We start from the raw sequence: 26,105 nt of genomic DNA, 5'->3' as shown, positions 1-26,105 counted from the left end.
CTTTGCTGGGCTCTTTGCCATTTCCTGTTGGGGAAGAGAATATCCCACAAGTAAGGATGACGCCGTGGACCGGACACACCGTTGGAGAAAGTAATTTATCAGGTAAACATAAATTCTTTTTTTTGGCGCTAAAAAATTTCGAGCGTCATTGTTGTCTCCACAATATTTAAGTCTCATTATTTATTGCTTCTGGTTGCTAGAAGCTTGTTCATTGGCATTTTTTTCCCATTCCTGAAACTGTCATTTAAGGAATTTGATCAATTTTGCTTTATATGTTGTTTTTTTCTATTACATATTGCAAGATGTCTCAATTGGACTCTGAATCAGAAGCCACTTTTGGAAAAACGCTTAACTGAGTTTCAGTTCTACCAAAGCTAAGTTAATTTATTTTAAATGTTATAAATGTTTTTCTTTAGCTATGGTTTGTAATAAGATATTTTGTTATACTTTTACATGCGGAATCCATTAGTATTTATGCTTTATATATTTTCTTTTCTTCCAAGAAATATTTAGAAGACTTATAAGAAAAATTTTTCTGATTCTATGTTAAAGGCTTTGTCTGACTTCGTGCCTTCTAATAAAAATTTTAGGTCTTTTTCACTTCTTTTTTAATTATTGAAGTTTTAAATGACCAACAACATACTAATTTATCCTTCTCTGATGATGTTTTTTTCAGAAATTTTCTTCATCAGATATTGACCCTAACAAATCTACTTTTTTATTATTTTTCAATTATTAAAGTACATTTGTTCTTTGTTGAAAAGGTGTTGATTATTTTGGATATTAAGGTAACTAGTTCTTTAAGACTAGCTGACATAATTTCTGCCTATTTATTTCTTTAGAGGTTTTCTTTCCAATTCCCTGTACTAGGGAATGGAATAGGCTGAGAATTTTCTTTTATTCCTTTTTCAAAAAGGTTTAAACTATATTCTTTGCCAGCAGTTAAACTTAATTTGGAGGGTTCTCCAATTTATTGGGGCTATCTCTAATTCTACTAATTATGCTATTGTTTCTATAGCAAAATAGTATTTATTTTCCTTTAGATAGCTGTATCTTATTTATGGAAAATTATTTAGTTTCAGGCTTGGTCCTGTGACTTATTTGGATATTGCAATTGCTTTATTTTCTCTGTTTACTTTAAGATCAAGTATCAGATTATGATTTATTTTAGCATTGTTTAAGGGACAACATTTACTAGACTAGGTGCTGTTGCATTTGTCTTGTTGTTTTGCATTTATTGATTATGCAAGTCCACTGTATTGGCTGGTCCTTTAAACTGAACTATCATGCTAATAATTTCATTTGTGTCTTCATTTTATTGAATATTTTCGCAAATGAGGGTTAATCTATGTCTTTAGCTTTTTTAGCTAAAAGAATTTTGTGATTTAAAAAAAAAAAAAAAAATCCATATTTCCTTTGTCCCTAAGATAATCAATTATTTGTTTTATAATTGGATTTAATTCTTAACTGTTACTCTGGGCTTCAAGGTTGAGTTCTAAGACTAAAACTTTAAGCTTATACTAGTTTGGTTGTTCTTATTAAGGAACGAATTCCTGAGTTCTTTCCCAAGTAACATGTCTATATTTGGAGTTCGAAATCAGCTCCCTAAATTTGCGATGTACGTGCCGTATTCCAGCTTGGCTGGTAAGGGGCAGGTTAAGGCTTCTTTGAAATTTATTTTGTCCAAATTTCTTTGATTTTATTCCAGCAAGGCTAACACTTTCTTTAACTGTGTTTCTGTCCTATGTATTTTGGGTACTGTTGAAGCATGGCTGGACACCCATGGGGTTCAAGCGCTGCTCAGACCTGGAATCTTCTGGGCTGTTTCTTCCAGTTTCTTTTGAGGAACCGGGTTTTGAAGTTTTATTCAAATTATTTTACCTTTTTATGGTCTTTGATAGCATTATTTGTTTTCATTAGATACAATAAATGCATATTTTCATTTTTCTGTTTTCATTCAGATTATTTTCCGAGGATGCGGAATCTCATATGATTCACTTACTCTTCAGGACATAGTTAGAGGATCTTCTTTTCTAAAGCTCTTGATTCCTCACACAAGGGTCACCTTTTTTAGGTTTCCAGATAGTTTGTGTCACTGTCCTTGTCTCTATCAGACAAGGGATAATGTTATTGGGTTCCGTCTATCGGTACCTTTTAGTCTCTATTATTTCCTTCAGTTGCTATATATGCACAGAAGTTTTAGGTCTTATGACCACAGCATTGGATTCAATTCCCTTTGCTCATTTTCTCTAGAAAGAACCTTCCAGTCTTTTATAAGTGTTGTTTCTTCAAGAACATGGTTGGAGGATCAATTTACCTTAAAGTTCGTTTGATTCCTCAGACAAGGGTAATCTTTTTAGGTTTCCTGATAGATTCAGTGTTCTTGATTCTGTCTCTGACGGACAAGAGGCGTCTGAAATTGGTTTCAGCTTATCGAAACCTTCAGTCTCAATAATTCCCTTCGGTAGTCTTATGCATGGAAATTCTAGGTCTTATGACTGCTGCATTGGACGCGATTCCCTTTGCTCGTTTTCAAATGCGACCTCTTCAGCTCTGTATGCTGAACTAGTGGTGCAGGGATTTTACAAAGATATCTCAATTATTATCTTTAAAACCGATTGTTCGACACTCTCTGACGTGGTGGACAGATCACCATCGTATAGTTCAGGGGGCTTCTTTTTGTTCCTCCAACTTAGACTATGATCAACAGATGCAAATCTGACAGGTTGGGGAGCTGTATGGGGGTTTCTGACAGCACAAGGGGTTTGGGAATCTCAGGAGGTGAGATTACCAATCAACATTTTTGGAACTCCGTGCCATTTTGAGAGCTCTTCAGTCATGGCCTCTTCTAAAGAGAGAATCGTTCATTTGTTTTCAGACAGACAATGTCACAACTTTGGCATACCTCAATCATCAAGGAGGGACTCACAGTCCTCTGGCTATGAAAGAAGTATCTCGGATACTGCTATGGGCGGAATCCAGCTCCTGTCTAGTTTCTGCCGTTCATATCCCAGGTATAGACAATTGGGAAGCGCATTATCTCAGTCGCCAAACGTTACATCCGGGCGAATGGTCTCTTCACCCAGAGGTATTTCTTCAGATTGTTCAATATGGGGACTTCCAGAAATAGATTTGATGGCTTCTCATCTAAACAAGAAACTTCCCAGGTATCTGTCCAGATCCAGGGATCCTCAAGCGGAAGCAGTGGATGCATTGTCACTTCCTTGGAAGTATCATCCTGCCTATATATTTCCGCCTCTAGTTCTTCTTCCAAGAGTAATCTCCAAGATTCTGAAGGAATGCTCGTTTGTTCTGCTGGTGGCTCCAGCATGGCCTCACAGGTTTTGGTATGCGGATTTTGTCTGGATGGCCTCTTGCCAACCGTGGACTCTTCCGTTGAGACCAGACCTTCTGTCGCAAGGTCCTTTTTTTCCATCAGTATCTCAAATCCTTAAATTTAAAGGTATGGAGATTGAACGTTTGATTCTTAGTCAAAGAGGTTTCTCTGACTCTGTGATTAATACTATGTTACAGGCTCGTAAATCTGTATCTAGGGAGATATATTATAGAGTCTGGAAGACTTATATTTCTTGGTGTCTTTCTCATCATTTTCCTGGCATTCTTTTAGAATTCCGAGAATTTTTTCAGTTTCTTCAGGATGGTTTGGATAAAGTTCCTTGAAAGGACAAATCTCTGCTCTTTCTGTTCTTTTTCACAGAAAGATTGCTAATCTTCCTGATATTCTTTGTTTTGTACAAGCTTTGGTTCGTATAAAACCTGTCATTAAGTCAATTTCTCCTCCTTGGAGTTTGAATTTGGTTCTGGGGGCTCTTCAAGCTCCTCCGTTTGAACCTATGCATTCATTGGACATTAATTACTTTCTTGGAAAGTTTTGTTTCTTTTGACCATCTCTTCTGCTAGAAGAGTTTCTGAAATATCTGCTCTTTCTTGTGAGTCTCCTTTTCTGATTTTTCATCAGGATAAGGCGATGTTGCGAACTTCTTTTAAATTTTTACCTAAGGTTGTGAATTTTAACAACATTAGTAGAGAAATTGTGGTTCCTTCATTATGTCCTAATCCTAAGAATTCTAAGGAGAGATCATTGCATTCTTTGGATGTAGTTAGAGCTTTGAAATATTATGTTGAAGCTACTAAGAGTTTCCGAAAGACTTCTAGTCTATTTGTTATCTTTTCTGGTTCTAGGAAAGGTCAGAAGGCCTCTGCCATTTCTTTGGCATCTTGGTTGAAATCTTTATTTCATCATGCTTTTGTCGAGTCGGGTAAAACTCCGCCTCAAAGGTTTACAGCTCATTCTACTAGGTCAGTTTTTACTTCCTGGGCGTTTAGGAATGAAGCTTCGGTTGATCAGATTTGCAAAGCAGTAACTTGGTTTTCTTTGCATACTTTTACTAAATTCTACCATTTTGATGTGTTTTCTTCTTCTGAAGCAGTTTTTGGTAGAAAAGTACTTCAGGCAGCTGTTTCAGTTTGATTCTTCTGCCTATAATTTCAGTTTTTTTCATTATAAGATTTAAACTTTATTTTGGGTGTGGATTATTTTTCAGCGGAATTGGCTGTCTTTATTTTATCCCTCCCTCTCTAGTGACTCTTGCGTGGAAGATCCACATCTTGGGTAGTCATTATCCCATACGTCACTAGCTCATGGACTCTTGCTAATTACATGAAAGAAAACATAATTTATGTAAGAACTTACCTGATAAATTCATTTCTTTCATATTAGCAAGAGTCCATGAGGCCCACCCTTTTTTGTGGTGGTTATGATTTTTTTGTATAAAGCACAATTATTCCAATTCCTTATTTTTTATGCTTTCGCACTTTTTTCTTGTCACCCCACTTCTTGGCTATGCATTAAACTGATTTGTGGGTGTGGTGAGGGGTGTATTTATAGGCATTTTGAGGTTTGGGAAACTTTGCCCCTCCTGGTAGGAATGTATATCCCATACGTCACTAGCTCATGGACTCTTGCTAATATGAAAGAAATGAATTTATCAGGTAAGTTCTTACATAAATTATGTTTTTCTGACCTTGGCGATAAAAGGGTTAAAATACCTCTAAATACCCTGGGATGTCTTATTTCTACTAATATATACTTTTGTGTAGCAGTTTTGAATTGGGTGACCGCTAATTAGCTTACAGTCTAAGCATAGCAAATTTTAGCGTTAAACGGATAATTCCATCTTTGGCTTATATTTGCTATACATTTGGAAACATAGACAATATATGGGGTATTCTTAAATTCGGGACAACATAATGAATTGATTTGACTTTATTTTTCTTTTGCTACAAAAAATAAATTTTCCACCCCAAATTTTCATTATTATATTCCTATTTATTGTTATTTTATGTAGCCATATATCACTTGAAAGGCCTGTTTGTCTGTTAAAAATGGTGTATATGTATGAGTGCACTTAAAAAGAGCGGACAATAAGTTAAAGCATATTTAGATATGATTCACATGCACGTGCCCAGTAAAAGCTCCCAGTCAGTCATATTTTGTACTTGAAGCAATTACATTGCAAAAATACCACTACTTAAAAGTGAACAGAACTAATGAACATTTCAATGTTAGCTGAATTATTCCATTAATATCTCTTAAATCCTAACCTGAACATTTATTCAATACCTTTTAAGCTAACTGAAAACCTCCAGGTGACATATCTACTTGGTGCAGGCAGTTTTATCACTGTTTTCCAATTGGCAAATGTTCCATTAAAAAAATGTATTTTTTTTTAATATACATTTAATTAAATATTGATAGCTTCAAAGGACATGAAACTAATTTTTTATTTCATGATTCATATAGAACATACAATTTTAAACAAGTGTTCAATTTAATTCTAGTATCAAATTTGCTTTGTTCACGTAGTATCCTTTTGTTGAAAGAATATCAATGCACTCCTGGAAGCAAGCTGAACACAATTGGGTAAGCCAATGACACAAGGCATGTAAGTGCAGCCACCATTCAGCAACTGGCTCCCAGTAGTGCCCGCTGCTCCCGAGGCCTACCTAGGTATGCTTTAAACAAAGGGTTCTAAGAGAACAAATCCAATTTACTTCTAAGTAATTTGAACGTTGATTCATGCAATTTTGAACAATGTTCCATTTTACTTGTATTAACTAATTTGCTTTAAACACTAAAGGCAATTAGTATTTAATACATCAATAGAACAAATCAAATTAGATAATAGAAGTACATTGAACAATTGTGTAACATTAGTTGCTCTATGTGAATAGTGAAAAAAAAAAGAGTTCCATGACCTTTTAAAGGTTATAATAAATCTCGTTTTATAATATTATTTGGCCTGTGATGAATGTTGACCAATGTTTTTTTTTTCTTTTTTCAGTTTGTGGAGATATTCATGGACAATTCTTTGACTTGATGAAACTTTTTGAAGTGGGAGGATCCCCCGCCAACACACGTTACCTATTTTTAGGAGACTATGTTGATAGAGGATATTTCAGCATTGAAGTAAGTCTCATCTGTTATCTCCATTTGAAAACCTCAAGCGACGCTTTTTGCATTCACGTTATGTCAATTATTACCTACCATATCTGTTGTTATAGTAAATTTAAATAATTCCTTGATAAATTGTAATATTTTTTTTTCATTCCTAATATTTTCATCAATACAAATAATTAGAAACGAAATATGTCTATTTTATTTTTTAGTGTGTGCTGTACTTGTGGGCCTTGAAAATTCTATATCCCAAAACACTCTTTTTACTCCGCGGGAATCATGAATGTAGACATCTAACGGAATATTTTACTTTCAAACAAGAATGTAAGTATTCAGACTTTCTATATTCTTTTGATATAGAAAATGATCGTGCAATCTCTCTAGGGAGCAGGACCACCTAATCTTTCTTTCCCAGCCTGCCTTTCCTGCCTCTTTATTTATTGTACCAATCTGTTGGCGCATTACCAATAAAGGTGTGAATACAAGTATATATCTTGAACATCAATAGAATAACGGTGTAATCACTACTAATAGGCTACAGTGAAACTAAAATGCAGTCTATTTTGTACTTATCAAGTGCCTCTTCATCTTTGTGAAACTAAACAAATAATGTTAAGCTGTATACAAACTAGATTAGACAAACTCCTGTAAGTGTAGCTACCATGATTCCAGGCAGACTGGCTTCTCTGGACTTTTCTGTTGGGCATCAATCAGCCCATATAAGTGAAAGGTGCTTACATGTGATTGTCCATGATGTGGTCCTAAATAGTAACTCCCAACTGCATTTTTTTTTGGTGTCTGCTAAATACTGGTGTTAATCAGTACACAGTAAATGAGTGGTTTGTTGCTTCCAGTATGCTGAAACAAAAAATCTTGTCTGCCACTGGCCCTTAAAAACTGTCAGTGGTTTCAGTATATATCTTTTTTTGGACAAAAATTGAATTCTTTGTTTTATTCAATATGTCTAAACAATAGCACAGCGATGCTAATTAAAATTCTTTATTATATTCTCTTCACCAATAAATGCATTTGTTCTGTATTAATATACTGTATTTACAATACGTGAGAATACAATCAAATGCATTTTCTCAAAGCATAGTAAAGAATTATAAAAAAGTAAAAGAATTGCAGAAGGGACACTGATAAAATTAACTGATTTACTTTAAAAGGACAGTAAAGTCAACATTAAACATTTATGATTTATATAGAGCATGCAGTTTTAAACAACTTTCCAGTTTACTTGTATGATCAATTTTGCCTAGTATGCGGCTCAGGAGTGTGCACCTATCTTTAAAGGGACAGTATACACCAATTGTCATATCTGTTTGTAATAGACACTACTATAAAGAATATGCACCAATACTGATCTAAAAATCCAGTATAAAACCATTTAAAAACATACTTAGAATCTTCCAGTTTACCACTGTTAATGAGGTAAGCTGGAACACCGAGTGAAAGGGAATGGGGAAACAATAAGTGCAGACACTTTCCCCCTCGCCCCTTTCCTGCATATGAAAAGACAGATTAGACAAACAGAAGCCAGCAGTAGACTTTAAACACGTATACATCTGACACTATGGGGGCTTGCTAAGGAGTCTACAAAACATTTATGCAAACAAAAATCTAGTGTACAATGTCCCTTTAACAATCTGGCTACAATGTTTGCAACAATATTTATAACCATTCTATTCATAGTGGAAAGCACTGCTGCCATAGAATGTCTGTAGCATTCTAGGCAGAAGTGTTTGCAACTACGTATAACATTGCTATGTGTAATTTTGTCTTGTTTTCCTCTCCTCTCTCACAAAGGTAAAATAAAGTATTCAGAGAGAGTGTACGATGCCTGCATGGATGCCTTTGACTGCCTTCCCCTTGCTGCTCTGATGAACCAACAATTCCTGTGTGTACATGGTGGTTTATCTCCAGAAATCAACACTTTAGATGACATTAGAAAAGTAAGTGCTCTTATCTGATGACACGTTACTTGACACACAGATATGATCAAATGTGTTCTTTTTTAGTGTTGCATAGTTTATTGTTTTTTTTTGTGGTTCCAGATTGTTTAAAGATTAAGTGTGAAGTAGTCAGCAGTATTACAGGACCTTGATGTAATAATAATGAGCATGAGGAAGACTTGCACACTTGTGGTAATAATATCTAAAGAAAGGTAGCAAGTTTAGTCATGGCAATGTGTTTTAATGGCTGAGTACAGATATAATGTGCAAGCACTCTCGGGTAATTAAAGACGCTTAAAAAGGCATAGAGGAGTGCACTAATTTGTACATAGAAACTATTTTTGCATGAAAACAAAAATACCTGTTTAAATTGTATATGAAATTAATAAAAAGTGATTTTTTCAAGACCGTCAACCACACAGATATGTTCGTGGAAAAAAACTCTTTTTCAGTAGCATGAAAACAATAAGTGTTTTTTTTAAACCTGAAGATAGGATTTCAAATACCCATTTTTACAAGTAGCAAAGAAAAAAAAAATACTTTAATGTCCTCCCATAAAATTACTTGGTGTCATTACTAAGGTGACTGCACCTTGTGCAAACTGTGCACTTTTGAGAGGATTGCTGTTTAAACGGACAGTGTACTGTATTATTGTTTTTTCTTTATGTCTTCTCAATGCCCAGCTATAGAATATTACATGTGCAAGAAATTGGGGGACTTCCAGAGGCATCTACATTTCGCTAGCTACCAGAGATGATTGTACAATCCTGTATATAAATTATTAATTGAAAAAGACGTCCAACAAACTTGTTGTCGCAGTTATATTTGCAAAGATATTCAAATTAGTGCAAACTTTCTCTTTGTGCATTCCTTTGCCTCTCTATGGAGGATAAGTTGATCGCAAGGGCCAGCAGTCTGTAATTGTGGATGCAGTCTCAAAGGTGGGGCTGCCACCCGGTTAACCCCAAGCCTTAACTTACTTCTCCATGTGCGAATCAACATCTGCCTATAAAACTTTTTGTTTGATTTCAGACCCTCTATTAAATCCTAGTCAAGTCAAGATGGCAGCAAACACTCTTTAGGACTCTAATCTTTTGCACGAGGAAGTTACTTTAATATACTCATAATATATTAACATTTCTTGGGTGATCTTCACTACGTTTTCGCTCACTATAGAGAAGTCACTGAGGCTGATGAAGGAAAAGCTGGAGATCAGTCTTCTATGTGCTGTATCTCACAGGAGCCAGCCCCACACCCGAGAGATTATGGAGACAGTGGAGGTCTAGATAGTACAGGTGTGTCACCTGTCATGAAGGGATTGTCACACTCGATGTGGCTCTAACGAGCAAACAGTCGATATTGAGATCAAGCAGTTTGTTATAGTGAGTGTAAAATATGCTTTACAGACCCGGTTGTTCGAGAATTGCATGAGGCAGCAACTCAGGAAAGGATGTATTGGGCCGAAAGCTTCTAAGGAATAAACCTCTGTAGTCTTTTGGTACACCCATATGAGTGTCACAAAAAATTCTGCGAGGATTGGTGGTGAGTCCTGGGCCCAGGATCGGCAGTCACTCTCTGTGTTTGATTTGCCCTTTGCATTAAAGGGACAGTCTATTATAAATTAAACTTTCATTATTCAGATAGAACTTTTAATTTTAATAAACTTTCCAATTTACTTTTATCATCAAATTTGCTTTTTTCTCTTGGTATTCTTAGTTTAAACTAAACATGGGTAGGCTCATATGCTAATTTTTAAGCTCTTGAAGGCTGCCTCTTATCACATGCTTTTTAAATCTCTTTTCAACCCAAATAGACAGAAAGTACATGTGGGCCATATAGATAACACTGTGTTCAGGCACAGAAAGTTATTTAAGATTTAGCACAAAACAATGCTAAATTTAAGACAATAGATCATAAACAGTCACAGTCATGTGATCAGGGGGCTGGAAGAAGGTTCCTAGATACAAGGTAATCACAGAGGTAAAAAGTATATTAATATAACTGTGTTGGTTATGCAAAACTGGGGAATGGGTAATAAAGGGATTATCTATCTTTTAAAACTATAACAATTCTATGGTAGACTGTCCCTTTAAACTAAGCTAGCTTTATTGGCCAAAGGAATCTCTGAATTTGAGATTAGGAGTAGGCTGAGGACTGGGACAGTCTCTATAGTATGCACAGACATCTATCCTATATGAGGACCCCCACTTCACTTACACTTCCCCTGCTTGATAACTGGAGCCTCAAAATTCTGGTCCACCTCAAACAATTTTTTTTTAACATATTACATTTGATTTTGGAATTATGTGCTTTACAAAAATACATAATTTGAAAACAATAAAAATAAACTGTGGGGGTAAAAATATAATATTGTCACACTAATATTGGAAATTATTTCTGCATAAGTACTAGATATAATACTGTCCTAACTAGATTGTGATGCACCTCTAATAGTAAAGAACACAATTTTGTTGGGTTAGGGGATCCAACATATCCATCAGTTAAGATGGTTTAGAAAACATATGCAATGCATACTGCATGTTGAAAGTGTCAATAATCAAAATATCACAGTTCTCTAAGGGACGCATTTTCAGTGGCCAAGATTCACTATATCAAAGATTTCCAACCCAGTTCTCGGGTCTGATTAAATAGCCAGATTTTGTAGGGTTGCCTTAGATAAGTTAAACGCCCCGGCTTTGTCAAGAGTGTATAGATCCTCATCAGGAAGCGTCTTTATTTAAGGGAGGATAACATATGGTATTGGTAAGCCAAAAATGGGGCGGGCTTGTGAGCCACAACTCGAAGATGAAGAGTCCATATTTTAAAAGGGACACAATAGTGAATACTTGGTTACAAAGGTAAATAAAAATAATATAAAAACAATACTTAAAAAATATTTGATACAAAATATATCGAGTTAATCTAAGCCCAAAGCTAAAAACATATTAGGAAAATTAAAACTATATAATAAATATCTCAAATAAAAAACAAACAGTGCTTCATCCTAATATAGACAGACATAAGTTGATCCTAATACAGAGAATGTAAAAAATCATAGTAAACCTAAAATCAATCTTAGTAGAAATTCATATATATATAAATATATATATATAAATTTGTGCACATTAAAAAATAAATCAATATATATATATATAAGATGTAACATCTTAAACCTAAGCCTAAAACCTGTGATAATATAACTAGAATAGTGCATCAATTATAAAAAATAGATCGATATTAAGTCCCCATGGAGTATGACTCCTCAATCTGTAAATCCAGTCTGTCTCTTTATGTCTTAATTGGAGGAGCCTATTATTGACCCCTGGGGGTACCAAATCTATAATCTGAATTTTAAGACCCCGTGGATCACTAGCATGTATTGCTTGAAAATTGCTTTAAAATTTACAGGCACAATCTATACTAGATTTAGAGTTGTGCATTAGTGTTTTAACGCTGAAAAAATTGCCATTTCAGCATTAAAACAGCATTGCAGCCATTAGAAATCTTGTCAGTATAGCTGTACCGCACGCCTTTTAGCCTGTACCTCAACGTCAGTCCCGCTCACGTAAAAATTAAGTTTTTTCATGGGACTTCCATAGCGCTGCCATTACGAGTTTTGCGGTCAGGCTAAAAAGCTAGCGTTGCAGCCTATACCGACGAGATCCATTCCGCAATCTAAAATCAGTAGTTATGAGTTTTACGCTATAAAACTGTAACATAAAACTCATAACTAAACTGTTACAAAGTGCACTAAACACCTATAAACTACCTATTAACCCCTAAACCGAGGCCCTCCTGCATCGCAAATACTATATTAAACTTATTAACCCCTAATCTTCCGCTCCCGACATCGCTGCCACTAAAAATAATTAACTCCTATTCCGCCTCTCCCCGACATCGTCACCACTATAATAGTTATTAACCCCTAAACCGCCTCCCTTCCGCATCACAAAACTATTTAAATATTATTAACCCCGTCCACATCATCCCCATCAACTGTACTAAAGTTATTAAGCCCTACACCGACACCACTATAATAAACCTAATAACCCCTAAACCGCAACCCCCCACAACAAAATATACTAAAGTAAACTATTAACCCATAAACCAACCCCCCCCATCACAATAAACTTAATTTAACTAGTAACCCCTAAACCTAATGCCCCCTCCTAACTTTATATTAAAATTACAATTTCCCTATCTTAAATTAAATTAAAACTTACCTGTCAAATTAAAAGAACTAAGTTTAAACTAACAATTAAACTAATATAATTATTAAGCTAAAATTAAACTAACTACCATTTAAATAAAACTAAACTACACATTAAAAAAATCCTAACACTACTATAAAAATTACAAACTAATTACAAAAAATAAGAAATACTAAATTACAAAATATAACAAATGATATCAAAAATAAAAAATAATTACACCTAATCTAATAGCCCTATAAAAATAAAAAGCCGACCCAAAATAAAAATAAAAAACCTAGCCTACAATAAACTCCCAATAGCCCTTAAAAGGGCCTTTTGTGGGGCATTGCCCCAAAGATATCAGCTCTTTTCCCTTAAAAAAAAATACAAAGACCCCCTCCCCCAACAGTAAAACCCACCACCCAACTAACCCCCCAAAATAAAAAACCTAATTCTAATAAAACCTAATCTACCCATTGCCATGAAAAGGGCATTTGTATGGACATTGCCCTTAAAAGGGCATTTAGCTAATTTGCTGCCCAAACCCTAATCTAAAAAAAAAGCCCACCCAAAAAATCACTTAAAAAAAACAACAACCTAACACTAACCCCCGACTAATCCACTTACAGTTTTTGAAGTTCCGTTTGAACAATCTTCATCCAGACGGCCTCTTCTATCTTGATCGGATCCATCCTGAAGACATCCGGCGTTGAGCATCCTCTTCATATGGTCGCCGCCGTACACTTATTCTTCAATGCAAGGGAGCCATTTCAAAATGGCATCCCTTGCATTCCTATTGGCTGAAAATTTTGAATCAGCCAATAGGAATTAAAGCTGCTAAAATCCTATTGGCTGTTCAAATCAGCCAATAGATTTTAAGAGCTGTTTAACTTAGGGCAATGCCCTACAAAAGGCCATTTTAAGGGCTATTGGCAGTTTATTCTAGATTAGGTTTTTTATTTTGGGGTGGGGTTTTATTAAATGGGCATTAGAATAAGAATAATTTTTATTTTTGATAATTTATTTTGTGTAATGTATTTTTTTTTTCCGTTTTGGGGTGGGTTTTTATTTTTAGATTAGGGCTTGGGCGGCAAAAAATCTAAATGCCCTTTTAAGGGCAACGCCAAAACAAATGCCCTTTTCAGGTCAATGGGTAGATTAGGTTTTAATTTATTTTTATTTTGGGGGATGGGGGTTTGTATACTTTTAGGGGGTGTTTGTTTTGTTTTGTAGAAAAAGAGCTATTAACTTTAGGGCAATGCCCTACAAAAGGCCCCTTAAGGGCCCTTGGTAGTTTATTATAGATGAGGGTTTTTGTTTTTTTTGTTTTGTTTTTTAAAAGGTATTCGAATAGGAATCATTTTTATTGTTTTGTGTAACTTAGTTTGTTATTTTTTGTAATGGTAGGTTGTTGTTTTTGTTGTTGTCATTTTAGTGTTTTTTTTTATTTTTTGTAATGTTAGTTTTTAGTGTAAGGCAGCTTGGGTTTTATTTGACAGGTAAGTTTGTATTTATTTTAACTAGGTAGTTAGTAAATAGTCAACTATTTACTTACTAGTCTACCTAGTTAAAATAAATACAAACTTACCTGTGAAATAAAAATAAAACTTAAGCTAGCTACAATATAACTATTAGTTATATTGTAGCTAGCTTAGGTTTTATTTCACAGGTAAGTATTTAGTTTTAAATAGGAATTATTTAGTTAATAATTGTAAGTTTAATTTATCTATATTTTAATTATGTTAAAGTTAGGGGGTGTTGGGGTTACGTTAGGGTTAAGCTTGGGGTTAGGTTTTGGATTACGTTAGGTTTAGGGGTTAATATAGTTTAATTTAGGTTTTTGCGATGTGTCGGGCTGGCGGTTTAGGGGTTAATAGCTTTATTTAGTTGCGGCGATGTCGGGGAGCGGCAGAATAGGGGTTAATAGATTTATTATAGTGTGGGCGATGTTGGGGTGCAGGGGAATAGGGGTTAATAATTTTTTAGTATAATGGCAGCGATATCGGGAGCGGCAGATTAGGGGTTAATAGTTTTATTTAGGTGGTTGTGATATCGGGGGCGGCAGATTAGGGGTTAATAACTGTAGGTACGTGGCGGCGATGTCAGTGGGGCCAGATTAGGGGTGTTTAGACTTGGGATTTATGTTAGTTTTTCACCATAGACATCAATGGGGCTGTGTTACAGAGCTTTTCTTTCCACGATCGCAGTTGTTAGACTTTTTTCTGACCCGCTCTCCCCATTGATGTCTATGGGGAAAGCAAAGCGCGCAGGAGCACGTCAAAACAGCGCTTGAATTTTTTGTGGTATGGAGCTTAAAAGCACCATATCGCACGCACAAGCCGGCTGTTTGAAAACTTGTAATGGCTGCCATATAGATGGTTAAATAACGCAACTTTTGTTTCGTTCGTTAATTTCCATATAGCGCGCATAACTCGTAATCCGGGTGTATGTTTCTCAATGCCTGTTTTAATGTTATAAAGATGTTCACTAAATATTTTACTGTTTTTTCTTTTAGTGCGGCCAAAGTAAATCATATTACATTTGCAAGATAATAAATACACTGTGTAAGAGGTTTGCCTTAGATACTGAACCATGATTAGAGATCAACCTCTAAAAACCCAGTTTATCACAGAAAACTATTAATGTCAAGTTATGTCACAAGGAACTAAGTGAGATTTGCATCACTGTAGAGTTCTTTCAGTTGTTAGTGAATCTAGACTACTCAGGCTTTTGTCCTCACTTTTTTCAGTCTGGTCTTTTACTACTGTTAGAACTTGCAATATCATCTAGCCAAACTCTGTTGCATTAGCATGAAAATAACAGTTGACAATTTGGTGCTCCAGCGCTCTCTCTTAGACTCTCTGTATTAGTTTGTTCCCATTAAGAGCCGGATTATGAGTGGCGTGCTAACCGTTATGCGCAAGTGATGTTTGGTTTATTGTGGCTGTTTGCGTGCACTAGTTTATCGCTTGTATTACAAGTTGAAAGTAAAGGTGATCACTTAAGCACATTAGAAGTTAATATGTGTCGGGATAGTGCGTCCTCAGAACTCTGGTTAACTGTTTCGCAAAAAAAAAGTGTCACAAAACACATAAAAAAATACATTACAAAATACAGTTAAACTCATAATAAAACTAATAACAATTATTTAAAAAAATATTGCACAAAAAAACGTAAGGGCTCATAGAAATGATATCTCTCTCGTTTTTATTGTACAGTTTTCAGTAAATAGAGTTCTAACCCTTTAAAGGGACATTACACTTCTGGGTACAAATATAGTAGCATGGTTACTACTTAGTCCTACTGTTTTCCTCCTGTTTCTACTGCTCTCTTCAAAGCTATTCTCTTATGTTAAATATTCTTTTATTTTAAAACTGCTGGTTAGTAATCTTCTGAATCTGAAATGTTTAAATCGTAACCCTACCTATGCAGTGTCAACCTTGAAGCTTTTCATGGCTGCCCTCTCTATGTACTAAGGATTTTTCTATGGGGCAACAAAAGTTGTTCAGCTAGCTTGCTATGGAAGGTTAAACCGTTAAAGATTTAGTACCTATTTTGTGTGATTTTTTTTAGATATTAGTTATAGTTGCTTATTAACCTTATGAGTATTCTGTATTATAGTGACTGAGCTGGCTATAGCTGAAGATTTCTCGCTCTCATTAGCTGACATTCTTAGTTATGACTGTTCAATTACAATGGGTATGTGTTCCAGTCTGCCACCTCCTGCGTTTGCCACAGAGGAAGAAACTCTTATGCTTCACTGCATATATCAGTCTATGGTAGCCAGCATGTCTCTCCATTTAAAGATAGTTATGCTGCACGACTTTTACTTAAGTAAAAAGCAGAATTTCCTTTTAAGAAGGGCTTTATATATTTTTGTTATATATTATTTTTAAGGGGCTAGGGTTGTTCCCGATCAGTGTTTTATTATAATATTGTTAATTTACAGCATTTGTACATTTACTATTTTAATGTCATCCGAAAGCTATGTTAATCCATAGTATATAATATTCATTTATTTCCGACAATGCATGATTCAATTTAGGCATTTGGCCCTAATATATCTCAATATGTTTATGCTACAATCTTTATGCTAATACATAATTAGTAGTTTAAGTTTTTTCTAAGAGACAATACAAAGATTACAAGCCTACTTGTGTAGTAGAAATTTGATAGTATCTGGCCAATTTATCCTGGGGCTTAGCTCCTGTAGTCTCACAAATTGTGGGTCCAGGCTTTCCCAGCTTGATGATCCTGCCTTCAACTGGCTACTGTGATTAAACAGGAAAAGAAATGACAGGCACTACTGTCTGGCTACTGTGATTCTAACACACGATTAATCAAGGGGTCCATGAAGGGCCCTGTTATTGACCTAGAATGTTGCTCTGTTTGTTTTTTTTACTGTAGACCAAGAATAAGTTAAATGTGAGGTTTATATGTAAAACATGATGGTCGATTACTAGTCAACAGTTTATGGACAATATAGTGGGACTGCAATCTTCAGAAATGTATATTCAAGGACCCTTCTGGCTACATGATATGAGATCAACGCTAGACTTTTTTGTTCAGAGTTTGTTGGCTGATGTATATTGTTTCTGTATTTAAATACAAAAAAAATTAAACATTAAATAATTAAAATTCCTCCCCCATCTTGATCCAAATAATTCTTGAAAAAATCCACATTTACATATCACAGATCTTGACTGAGAAAATAAAAAAATCTAATGTGAGCAGCAGCACTATGTTATTAGTGAAATGATCTCACTGTAAATTAAGTGTCACTGTTTGCAATTAACTTATAATATTATTTGCAGAACACTTTGGCAGCAACAGGGTTAATCAGGTTAAAAGCACAGTCTAGTCAAAATTAAACTTTCATGATTCAGATAAGGGCGTTCAATTTTTAACTTTCCAATTTACTTTTATCAAATTTGCTTTGTTCTTTTGGCATTGTTTGTTGAAAGCTAAACCTAAGTAGGCTGATATGCTAATTTCTAAGCCCTTGAAGGCCACTGCTTATCTCTGTGCATGCTGACAGTTTTTCACAGACACTGCTAGTCCATGTGTGCCATATAGATACAATTGTGCTCACTCCCGTGGAGTTATTTGAGCCAGCACTGATTGGCTAAAATGCAAGTATGTCAAAAGAACTGAGATAAGGGGGCAGTCTGCAGAGGCTTAGATACAAGGTAATCACAGAGGTAAAAAGTATATTAATATAACTGTGTTGGTTATGCAAAACTGGGGATTATCTTTTTAAGCTATAAAAATGTTGTAGCAGACATTTCCTTTTAAGTGAGCCATTTGGGAGCTAGGTGTGGGGTGAAATCCTCTTGTTGCTATAAATGGGCAGAGTATGCAACTTTAACTAAGGTTACAGGACAGGGACAGCCCTGTCCACTTCACCTTTAACCAGCAACATGAATCCAATACCACAAGCTTTCACTCTTCGCTGCCTAACATCTTTTGCTGTCAGGGTGTGCTGTAATAGTTATTAGCTAAATGTCAGCCTTACAAATAGCCACAGTCTGCCATAGCTATTTATAAGACAACATTTCCCTATGTCCCTCACAATATTATGACAAAATCACCATCTACCATAATGTAATGCCAGGCCTACTTTATATACAGTACTTAAAAAAAAATCCTGATTCTATTGCATCAACTTGATTTAACTACAGAATCTTGGAACAAATAAGCACTTTCCAGTGGGGAATATTTTCATAATAAAATGTAGATTTCTGCATTGCAGTATATAAGTAGTAGTAGTAATATTATTATTGTTTGCTTTTTTATGGATTCTTCCGTCTTAATACGCCTGTCCCTGGCAATTCTGAACACAGTCAATCTGCATATTTATCAACGCACATTATTTCAGTCCAGAGTGTTTCGGTTACAAAACCATGCATAATTTAAAAGCTTAAAATAAGTTTGGAAGTCAAGCTTAGTATTGCATATTTTATGATCATACATTTTGAAGTTGAATCTGTGAATACATCACTGTTTTTTTTCTTTTTTTTCTTTTTAATTGCACGTCAGGAATATGAAATATCACTTCATTCTCTTCAAATAATATTAAGCCCAGGGCAAAAACTTTCCTGTTTTGTCACTAAATTATTTATGCTTTGTTCTGTTTCCTTGCTGACTCTTAGTTTTTGATAGATTTATAAATCAAGATGACAAGTCAACAGTAATAGTTGATTTTTAATAATAATAATAAAAAATTCACATTGTTAAATATTATCAGTACATTATAATAGATGTAAATACAGACTCAAGATACTGGAATCCATATGAAGTAATTTAGTAAGCTGTTCACTTTTTTCTTAATAATGTTTCCTTTTGGTGTTTACCTATATAAAAAGTTGTCCTATTACTTAAATGAAATCTCTAACTCCACCTTAATTAGAGCTGTTATACATTAAAATGTACGGTAAATACAGTAATATTGCATAATAAAAAGACAATGCAGTAACTAGGGTTTCCACCTTTAAAAACAAACAAAACGGCCTCCATAATTAGCATACGGCCAGATTACGAGTTTTGCATTATTAGCGGCTCGGTAATAATTTGAAAGTTATTGTCACCGCTCACCTCCCTATAGCGCTGCAATTACAGGTTTGCAAAAACCCGGCGTTAGCAGGCAATATGGCAGCGTCAAGCTCCATACCGCACACAAATACCAGCGCTGCTTTGAGCTGGTTTTACGTGCTCGTGCACGATTTCCCCATAGCCATCAATAGGGAGAGCCGGCTAAAAAAAAGCCTAACACCTGCAATAAAGGAGCGTAAAGCTCCGTAACACAGCCCCATTGATTCCTATGGGGAAAGAAAAGTTATGTTTACACCTAACAGCCTAAAATAAACCCTGAGTCTACACCCCTAATCTGCTGCCCCCGACATCGGCGACATCTACATTACACTTATTAACCCCTAATCTGCCGCCCCCAACATCGCCACTGCCTACATTAGTTATTAACCCCTAATCTTCCGCCCCCAACGTCGCCGCCACTATACTAAAGTTATTAACCCCTAAACCTACAGTACGTGGTACAGGCCAGCAAGTTGCAGGTATACTAAGCCATATTCATTTAAGATAACGTAGGAAGTGAACCCACTACTTCTGCTACACGATAATCTGAACACTTTTACTTTATTAGAAGGACAGATTGTCTTTCTCTAACCACTCTACTTCCTATCCTCCAATACACACCTACCTATTAAGGTGAAGAGTGATATCCCGTTATATAGGGAGTAAAAATTACAGTAGCCGACTTAGACTGACTATTTGGAAAGTCAGTGATCCTACTTTTACCTGTACTCCTAAGCTACAACAGATATTAATAATTATTTTGGCTTATAATCTCTGAGACATAACTTTTTTGATTTTTCATCAGCCAGCAGTGGCAAAGGTTGTAAAACCAGAGTGTACAATCCTACTGCAGTCACCTAAGATTTAAGCTAATGAGTTAATGTGCAGTTAGTATTAACTATACAGGCTGGTACATCACCAGCTCACATAATCTGTTGCTCCAGGTTAAGGGCCATTTTGGTACCACGAGCAAGCCACCTTAAAGGGACAGTTTACTTAAAACATTTCTCCCCTTTAATTTGTGCTCTATGAACCACTTTACCTGCTGGAGTGTATTAAATTGTTTACAAGTATTTACATTAACCTTAAATTGGCATTTGAATTAGTTTATTTAGCCTGTGGTATCCCCACCCATCCTGAACGTTTTTGGCCTTAAGGCCAAGCTGTATTAACACAGCCAGTAGAAGAAATTACACTCACAGTGGGATATAGAAGAGATAAGGTAATACAATTTTAATTTTCCATTGTTCTCTCCAAGTATTGGTGATTAGTTTATGGACAGATAAAATATAAAGAACCAGGTATATTTACACAATGTGATAAAGCAATGAGATCTGATTATACCTACAAGCTCAACCCATTTTATTAGGTTGTGGCTTCAAAACACAAAATCAGCTAATTCATATACACAAATGAGCCTTAAAAAAGCAAATCTCATACATTTTATACTCTGCAGCTGGTAAAAAATGTAATTGGAAACACATTAAGGGACAAATAATTTTATAGTATACTGTCCCTTTAAGAGCTTAAGCTATAGAAGGATACCTATCCCTTTATTATCAAACCCAGAACTTTATTTCCACAGGCGGTGTTTCACCAATTTCATGTATTGATATGATACAGACGTTAATTTTAAATGTGTGTCCTTGTGTAAATATATTATTTTAATGTTTCTATTAAAGGTTATATTTGAATCCAATTGCCCTACACTCCATCCAATAGTCTGAAACTATCTATCTCACTAATTTAACTAGCAGGAATGTGAGTGCTATACAGGTGTAGCTCAACATCAGTTTTTTACTGATTCCGTTTAGTTCTAACCCTAACACCCACTAACTTTAACATAATTAAAATAAATCTAAATAAAAATTACAATTAAAACCTAAATAATTCCTATTTAAAACTAAATACTTATTAACTATTTACTTACTACCTAGTTAAAATAAATACAAACTTACCTGTAAAATAAAACCTAACCTGTCTTACACTAACACCTAACCTTACACTACAATTAAATAAATTACATTATTTTTAATACAGTTAGCAAAAAATAAACACTAAATTACACAAAATAAAAAAGAAATGATCAAATATTTAAACTAATTTACCCCTAATCTAATAGCCCTATCTAATAGCTTGAAAATAGTTAATAACTATTTACTAACTAGTCTACCTATTTAAAATAAATACAAACTTGCCTGTGAAATAAAAATAAAACCTAAGATAGCTACAATGTAACTATTAATTATATTGTAGCTAGCTTAGGGTTTATTTTACAGGTAAGTATTTAGTTTTAAATAGGAATTATTTAGTTAATGATAGTAATTTATATTTAGATTTATTTTAATTATATTAAAGTTAGAGGTGTTAGGGTTAGACTTAGGGTTAGGTTTAGGGGTTAATAACTTTAGTATAGTGGCGGCGGTGACGGGGCGGCAGATTAGGGTTAATAATATTTAACTAGTGTTTGCGATGCAGGAGTGTGGCAGTTTAGGGGTTAATATGTTTATTATAGTGGCGGCGATGTCCGGAGAGGCAGATTAGGGGTTAATAGGTAGTTTATGCAACAGATTTGTAACGTAAAACCCATAACTACTGACTTTAGATGGCTGTAAGAATCTTGACGGTATAGGGTGTACCGCTCACTTTTTGGCCTCCCAGCAAAACTCGTAATACCAGCACTATGGAAGTCCCATTGAAAAAGGACTTTTTAAAAGGTGCGGTAGTTACGTTGCGTTACGGCCAAAAAATTGTGCGGTACACCTATACCTGCAAGACTCGTAATACCAGCATTAGCGAAAAAGCGTTATGAGGCTTTTTCACACATAACGCAAAACTCGTAATCTAGCCGATAGTTAATTATGCACATGTACATTACAGTTAGTAACATAAGGTTGGAAGAGAAAATAAAATAACTATTTAAGTTGCTTTAAGTTCAATTAAAATATATTATTATTATTTTATTTGTATAGCGCCACAACATTCCATAGCACTGGGTAAAGCAATAGGGGTATACAATGACTAGGATTTGTGATAATATACAAAAACATAACAGACTAAACAAATCTTGTACAAGAAGAAGAGGGCCCTTCTTTAGAGAGCTTACAGTCTAGACTCTACAGGTTGAGGGTGCAGAGACATAGGGTTTTGGGTAGCATGTCACATGGATTGTAGCTGCAGCAGGGAGTTAAGACAGTTTTTGGTTAGGATGAAAAAGAGAGAAAAAATTATAAGCCTCTTTGAATAGGTGTGTTTTCAAGAATAGTCTGAAACTAAGCAAGGTTGGAACAAAACAGGGTAGAGCGTTTCAGAGGACAGGAGCAACATGTCTTGGAGGCGGTAGAGCGCCATAGAGATAATAGTAGTAGAGAGAGATAAGTCAGAAGTTGATCATAGAGGATGGGTCAGGGAGTATTTGGAAATGAGAGAAGACATATAGTTGGGAGTGAGGCTGTTGTGTGTGCTATAATCTTCTATTTTTTATGTAAAATCTCTCTAGTTCCGGACATAAAGACATATCGAAGTCACCGCCGTTTATAAGATTTTGATTAATGTATGTTTATTAATAAGAATATTAATAAGAATTGCTACTCCACTTTTTTTGAAATACAGGGTGTTGCTATAACTTCGCCCACCCATTTAGATTTTAATTTAGGTATTTCACTGTCTTTAAGGTGTGTTTCTTGCAAGATAACTACACTTGGATTTAGTCTGCCTAATCTTTGAATTATCAATTTACATTTTATGGGCAAAGTTATTCCCCCAACATTCCAAGAAAAGAGTTTAAAATTCTCCACCAGCCCTATTCTGCTGGCGTTCAGCATCTGTTAAAGGGACAGTCTACACCAGAATTTTTATTGTTTTAAAAGATAGATAATCCCTTTATTACCCATTCCCCAGTTTTGCATAACCAACACAGTTATAATAATATACTTTTAACCTCTGTGATTATCTTGTATCTAAGCCTCTGCAAACTGCCCCTTTATTTCAGTTCTTTTGACAGACTTGCAGTTTAGCCAATCAGTGCCTGCTCCCATATAACTTCACATGCACGAGCACAGTGTTATCTATATGAAATACATGAACTAACACCCTCTAGTGGTGAAAAACTGTTAAAATGCATTCTGAAAAGAGGTGGCCTTCAAGGTCTAAGAAATTAGCATATGAACCTCCTAGGTTAAGCTTTCAACTAAGAATACCAAGAGAAAATTGGTGATAAAAGTAAATTGGAAAATTGTTTAAAATTACATGCTCTATGTGAATCATGAAAGTTTATTTTGGCCTAGACTGTCCCTTTAATAAGACAGTATGTAAAGACCATCCATAGAGAACCGGGTAGTGAGCGGGAGAGGGAGGGAGGGGCAATAGGGTGAAAGAGAAAAAGGGAGGAAGAGGGGAAGAAAAAAAAAGGGAAATAAAATAAATACTAAAAGTAGCACCGTATATACAAAATAATATGCATACAAAGCAACCGGGTACCTGAGTTGCCCTAATATACAAAACAATTTCAAAATTTCCAAGAAATTTAAACTTATTTTCTCTTACATGGTGTATCCAGTCCACGGATTCATCCTTACTTGTGGGATATTCTCATTCCCTACAGGAAGTGGAAAGAGAGCACACAGCAGAGATGTCCATATAGCTCCCCTCAAGCTCCGCCCCCCCAGTCATTCTCTTTGCAACTCTAACAAGTAGCATCTCCACGGGAGTGTGAAGGGAATGTGGTGTTAAATTTACCATAAAATATGGCGGAAATATCTTTGTTGGTGTGAATCCAAGGGTTACTCGTGGAGTAAGATTAGGATTACCAGGATATTGTCTTTTCTCCAAGAAGGATTGGAGAAAGGGTTGTCAGCTAGTTCCTTAAAGGGACAGATATCTGCTCTGTCTATCCTGTTACACAAGCGTCTGGCAGAAGTACCAGACGTTCAAGCGTTTGCACAGGCTTTAGTCAGAATCAAGCCTGTCTATAAACCTGTGGCTCCTCCATGGAGTCTAAATTTAGTTCTTTCAGTTCTTCAAGGGGTTCCGTTTGAACCTTTACATTCCATAGATATTAAGTTATTATCTTGGAAAGTTTTGTTTTTGGTAGCTATTTCTTCTGCTCGAAGAGTTTCAGAATTGTCTGCTTTGCAGTGTAATTCACCCTATCTGGTGTTCCATGCAGATAAGGTTGTTTTGCGTACCAAACCTGGTTTCCTTCAGAAAGTGGTTTCTAATAAGAATATTAACCAGGAAATTTTTGTTCCTTCTCTGGGTCCTAATCCAGTTTCTAAGAAGGAACGACTATTACACAATCTCGATGTGGTTCATGCTTTAAAATTCTATTTAAAAGCAACCAAAGATTTCAGACAAACATCATCCTTGTTTGTTGTCTATTCTGGCAAGAGGAGAGGTCAAAAAGCGACTGCTACCTCTTTCCTTCTGGCTGAAAAGCATCATCCGTTTGGCATATGAGATTGCTGGACAGCAGCCTCCTGAAAGAATTACAGCTCATTACACCAGAGCTGTGGCTTCCACATGGGCTTTCAAGAATGAGGCTTCTGTAGAACAGATTTGTAAGGCAGCGACTTGGTCTTCACTGCATACTTTTGCCAAATTTTACAAATTCGGTACTTTTGCTTCTTTGGAGGCTATTTTTGGGAGAGAGGTTTTGCAAGCAGTGGTGCCTTCCGTTTAGGTTACCTGACTTGTTCCCTCCCTTCATCCGTGTCCTAAAGCTTTGGTATTGGTATCCCACAAGTAAGGATGAATCCGTGGACTGGATGCACCATGTAAGAGAAAACAGAATTTATGCTTACCTGATAAATTACTTTCTCTTACGGTGTATCCAGTCCACGGCCCGCCCTGGCAATTAAGTCAGGTTCTAATTTATTTTTATAAAACTACAGTCACCTCTGCACCCTATGGTTTCTCCTTTTTCTCCTAACCGTCGGTCGAATGACTGGAGGGGCGGAGCCTGAGGGGAGCTATATGGACAGCTCTGCTGTGTGCTCTCTTTGCACTTCCTGTAGGGAATGAGAATATCCCACAAGTAAGGATGAATCCGTGGACTGGATACACCGTAAGAGAAAGTAATTAATTTATCAGGTAAGCATAAATTCTGTTTTTTCTTTTAAAACCAGTATAGATCATTTAAACAAAAAATACCAACAAGTGTAACATAATAGAGTACTTTAGGTATAAGGTTAACACTTATAAACAATTTAGTTTTGTGCTTCTTCTGGAGAATTCAGAGTTATCCTATCACCATCTTTTTCCACTATAATTCTAGCTGGCTAAAGCATGTGCGCATTTATTCCCTTATTTATCATTTGAGTACAGTAAGGGGCCATATTTTTTCTCTTAAAGGGATAGTAACCCCTCATTTTTTCTTTCATGATTCAGATAGAGCATGCAATTTTAAGCGACTTTCTAATTTACTCCTATTATCAAATTTTCTTTGTTCTCATGTTACCTTGATTTGAAAAAGCAGTAATAAAAGGTTAGGTGCCGGCCCATTTTTTAGTTCAGCACCTTGGTAGAGCTGCTGATTGGTTTGCTACATTTAGCCACAAATCAGCAAGTGCTATCCATGTTCTGAACAAAAAATGGTTTGGCTCTAAAGCTTACAGTACTGCTTTTTCAAATCAAGATAGCATGAGAACAAAGAAAAATTGATAATAGGAGTAAATTAGAAAGGTGATTAAAATCTCTTGCTCTATCTGAATCATAAAATTAAAAAAAATGGGTTTAGTATCCCTTTAAGGGTCGTTTAATTTGAAAAATCTTGAAATAAAATAATTTTTTATTCACTATGGTAAATGTGTCAATTTTTTTTTATAGTTTAAACATTTATCTTGGAATCTGAGGAGTTTAAAAATGCAGATCCTATTTCTAGTTGTACTG

At 35.4% G+C, this 26,105-nt stretch overlaps 1 protein-coding gene across 5 annotated transcripts in view; it reads left to right on the top strand.

Moving 5' to 3' along the window:
* Positions 1-26,105, top strand: part of PPP3CA (protein phosphatase 3 catalytic subunit alpha) — a 797,611-nt gene that overhangs the window by 449,426 nt on the left and 322,080 nt on the right. For all 5 annotated transcript variants that reach the window (XM_053703487.1, XM_053703489.1, XM_053703490.1 and 2 more), the window contains exons 3-5: positions 6,366-6,490; positions 6,691-6,802; positions 8,288-8,433. In XM_053703487.1, the coding sequence (XP_053559462.1) occupies positions 6,366-6,490; positions 6,691-6,802; positions 8,288-8,433 (383 nt within the window). The remainder of the gene's footprint in view (positions 1-6,365; positions 6,491-6,690; positions 6,803-8,287; positions 8,434-26,105) is intronic.

This window comes from Bombina bombina, chromosome 2 (genome assembly GCF_027579735.1).
Source record: "Bombina bombina isolate aBomBom1 chromosome 2, aBomBom1.pri, whole genome shotgun sequence".
Lineage (NCBI taxonomy): Eukaryota > Metazoa > Chordata > Amphibia > Anura > Bombinatoridae > Bombina > Bombina bombina.
Note: the sequence above shows the minus strand (reverse complement) of the source record. Positions and strands in the feature narration are given on the sequence as shown.